The 3815-nt window shown below is 45.0% G+C and overlaps 1 protein-coding gene across 1 annotated transcript; it reads right to left on the bottom strand.

Moving 5' to 3' along the window:
* Positions 1–558: 558 nt before the first annotated feature.
* On the bottom strand, positions 559–2388 carry LOC147631782 (uncharacterized). The gene is made up of 2 exons (XM_086808321.1): positions 1301–2388; positions 559–857 (listed from the first exon to the last, which is right to left on the bottom strand). The coding sequence occupies exons 1-2, from the start codon at positions 2285–2287 to the stop codon at positions 786–788; spliced, it is 1059 nt and encodes a 352-aa protein (XP_086664447.1). The 5' UTR covers positions 2288–2388; the 3' UTR covers positions 559–785.
* Between the last annotated feature and the right edge of the window lie 1427 nt (positions 2389–3815).

The raw sequence follows: 3815 nt of genomic DNA, 5'->3' as shown, positions 1-3815 counted from the left end.
AAGAGAGGGGGAGGGGGATGTTCATCCAACCTAACGACTTTAGTATCATTTGCACACACACCAAAATGGTGGTAGTAGCTTTTACCTTTTTAAAAGGTGAATGATCAAAGTCAATTTCTCAAGGGCGAAGCTTTACATTACTCGATCCGTGGTTGAATTGATTAAAAATAACTTTGGGGTTCTGAACTTGCAAGTTAGAAATCCTAACTAGCAGTCACGTTCTCTTAAACCCACTTCATGTCATTGCAATAAGGAGATTTAATTGATCCTAACTGGCAGTCACGTTCTCATAAGCCCACTTCATCTCATTGCAATGAGGAGATTTTAGTCGTCTACATACACCTACACCGATAAGAATGCATAGCAGGTGAAAAAATGGAAATTGCACTACACAATAAGTCACTACAATACTTGTTAAAATCACCCACTCACAGAAAACAACAAGGGCTTTGAAAGCAAGTTCTCTAATTGTGTACAATACTTGTTAAAATCACCCACTCACAGAATAGTTAAGGGCTTTGAAAGCAACTTCTCTATTGCAGGAAGAGAGAGCCTTCGTCGCTTTAAATGCATCACTTAAATAGAAATAATTTTCATAACAATGAGCTTTACCGACATTCAGATAAACAAAGCTCAAATGTTCAAAACCTTGTTACAGCATAATCAAAACACAAATAAACAAAACATTCTACGCATCACATCTACAACACACTGCACTGTCATGCCCACAACTCAAGGCATGATTATTTAAACTTTATTGTGGCGTCATTCACCCTTTGTCCATTTCACTCTTCATCCTGATTCCACTGATGCTTGTGGTGATGCCGACCATGACCATGATGATGAGGCTCTTCACCCTGTCCCAAAACCAGGCAATATCGCGCAGATTATAACAAGACATTTCAGATGCATCAAACCCAAAGGGACATCTAATGCAAAAAGATGATCTTATATGAGATCCATCTGTAGTGGGACATGCACCACTTAGCATGACCAAACTGACACGCCGTGAGGCGTCCATTAACTGTACAATGTCAAACAATGTATAGACACACCCTTAAAGAACAATGCGTAGATACACTCTTAAAGACAGCGAATGGCATGGGGAAGACATGAAAGACATGCAGCATCAAATGATCTGTGTCAATACCGGAGAGCCATGTGAAATCTGATGAAACAAATAGCAAACATGAGGTGTAACGACATGGACAGAGAGTAACAAAAGGCAGGCACGATCCACAGCATATGTGCAATGGCATGGACAAAGACTAGGCAGGAATAATAGACAAAAAGCAAGTACCTGGTATCCTCCAAAGCCTTCATCTGCAGGAGGAGGTGGATCTTCACCGAAACCCTCACCGCCATAGCTAGGACGGTCTCCAAACTCGCTCTCATACTCGGAGACCTTTTTCCTGCCACCAAAACCACCATATTCCTCATCTCCACCAAATTCATCAGCAGGCTTCCTACCAAATCCACCCTCCTCACCTCCAAATCTAGAGGGTCTACCTCCACCAAAACCACCTTCATCACTCTCAAATCTGGAGGGCTTCCTCCCACCATAGCCCCCACCAAAGCTATCTCCTTCGGGTGGTGGCATGTCCTCAGATCTACCATACCCTCCTTCCCCAAAACCGCTCTCTCCATACCCGGGTTTGGGCTTGTGCCTGCCATAGCCATCCCCTTCTTCTTCATAGGCAGGCTTGGCCGGCCTCTCATAGCCAGAGCCAAAACCCTCCCCTTCCTCCTCATAAGAGCTTGGCTTAGGTTTAGGCCTACCATAGCCAGATCCAAAACCCTCGCCTTCTTCTTCTCCATAAGCGCTCGGCTTAGGCTTGGGTCTTCCATAGCCAGAACCATACCCTTCATCTTCCCCTTTACCATAACTCTCGTCGGATTCAAAGCTAGGTTTAGGCTTGGGCCGGCCATAGCCAGAATCAAAACCAGAGCCATAGCTAGGGTTAGGCTTGGGCCTTCCATAGCCGGACGGGAGATCATCAGATGCATGGGGGGGATCACCGTGCTGGTAAGTAGGGCGGCTTTCATCTACGCCATACTTGGGGCCGGACCCCTTGCCGGGTAGGCAAGGGGTAGATTCAGCGCCATAGCCAGATCCGTAGCTGCTACCACCGTGGGGGGCACATTCAGAGATGGGGTAGCAGGTCTCTGCAGAAGGGGACTTGGGGCGCCCATAGAGGGCAACTTGATCGTAACCACCAGAGAAAGGAGTGGGATCATACTCTTCAAAGTTCAAAGGGTCGTCACCGCGCGGCCGAGGGTAAGCCATAGCTAGAAAAGCTTCGAAATGAGAAGATGTGTGTGCTTGCAGCAGGGCGGAGAGTGGAGTTAAAGAGGAAGTCGAATAAACGCGTCACCTACACAAGAGGACGCGTGCAACGTCATTTCCACCGACGCCCACTATATCCAAAAAGAAGTAAGGGTGGACTCACACGGGACGGCAAAAAAGGTGGGATATCATACTGTGCAGTATTATCCGTCTGACACTACGGGCACCCTTTAGTGTAAATTTTGATGGGCATTTTAAAAATTTTGCAAGTATTTTACGTCCAAAATGCTCAAAAACAAGCGTGACACCCGTCACAAAAAGCAACTATGCTCCAAACAGCAAATGGGCATAGAGGTATTAGCAGTTTGAAACGGCAGCTATGTGTTGTAGTGAGGTGGCCTGTGCTCGAATGACCTTTTGAGAGATTTTCGAGTGCGGACATCTCTGCGCGACATTCAGTGAATCGCGCGTTGCCAACTTACCCCGTCAAAGTTTTTCCATCTCCCATGCCAAAGTTCGAGATGGAGAAAGAGAGGAAAAAAGATATATTTTTAACTACATAATAAATAGAGCTTTTAAAATTTTTCGATTCTCATGCCCTAGGAGCATTACCTATGGGAGAGGATTGCAAAGGTGGCTTTAGGGTGCAAGATAGTCAAAATTATCATTGATTCTAGGATTTACTCTCGAATTGAGTAATCTAATAAGAAGCTACTATTCTCATGTTCTTCATTAAATAACTGCCGTTAGAAATATCAATGCTCACAACTTTTTTAAAAGTAAATTTCTAAAAATGAGGACTTGAAACAATTGTAAAACAACTTGAAACTTGCAACTTGGAAGTGATTAGGGTGGACAATAATGGATTGGGCTCTACATTTTCAGATAAGAATTTAATTATCTTTATTAGCTTTCAATTTCGCTCTGATACCAACTGTAAGATCCCTATTCCCACCGAGCAACGGATTCGGGGTTCTAGCAGCGGAAGTAGCACTTCTCGCGCGGGACAGGGGTCCAACACTCGGGGCCTCGCCCACGGATATCCGGACAAGAGACTAATCCGTCGGTTTGTCCAAAACCGAAATCGGAAAAACTTCCTTTACCCGGAAAGCACGGGCGATTCCACCAGGATAACTCTTTACTCTAACGTAGTCAAGATCATTACTGATCAAACTGATCTGACTGCACCTTTAACGGTACTTGGTCAAATCAAGGAAGAACTTGCACTTGGATCATTGGGATCAACGCTTTTTTCCCCATCAAGAGGCACAGCCGTTGATTCCTATCCATAGAACAATTTCTATCCGGGATTTACTTCATCTATCGTAATAATAGAAATTAAATCTCGATTTACGGATCCATCAGTCCAGCCTAACCCCATCCGATCCCATGGGTTAGCCAACCGCCCAACCACTGTAGTGATGGGATCCAATTTTGGAATTTGGTTAGGTTTTGTCCCGGGTACCAAGGAAAAGAGTTCCAAGGCCCCCTAGCCGGAAGTTCATGCAAACATAGAACTAGCCACACC

The sequence above is a fragment of the Cibotium barometz genome, chromosome 14 (genome assembly GCF_041138505.1).
Source record: "Cibotium barometz isolate CiBa-2024 chromosome 14, ASM4113850v1, whole genome shotgun sequence".
NCBI lineage: Eukaryota > Viridiplantae > Streptophyta > Polypodiopsida > Cyatheales > Cibotiaceae > Cibotium > Cibotium barometz.
The sequence above is the reverse complement of the archived record's forward strand: the minus strand, read 5'-3'. Positions and strand labels throughout refer to the sequence as shown.

Excerpts from the sequence above, each read along its gene's own strand:
- LOC147631782 (XM_086808321.1), bottom strand. The coding sequence starts at position 2,287 with ATGGCTTACCCTCGGCCGCGCGGTGACGACCCTTTGAACTTTGAAGAG. Across the intron at positions 858-1,300 it reads AAGGCTTTGGAGGATACCAG|GGTGAAGAGCCTCATCATCA; the intron begins GTACTTGCTTTT and ends GTTTTGGGACAG.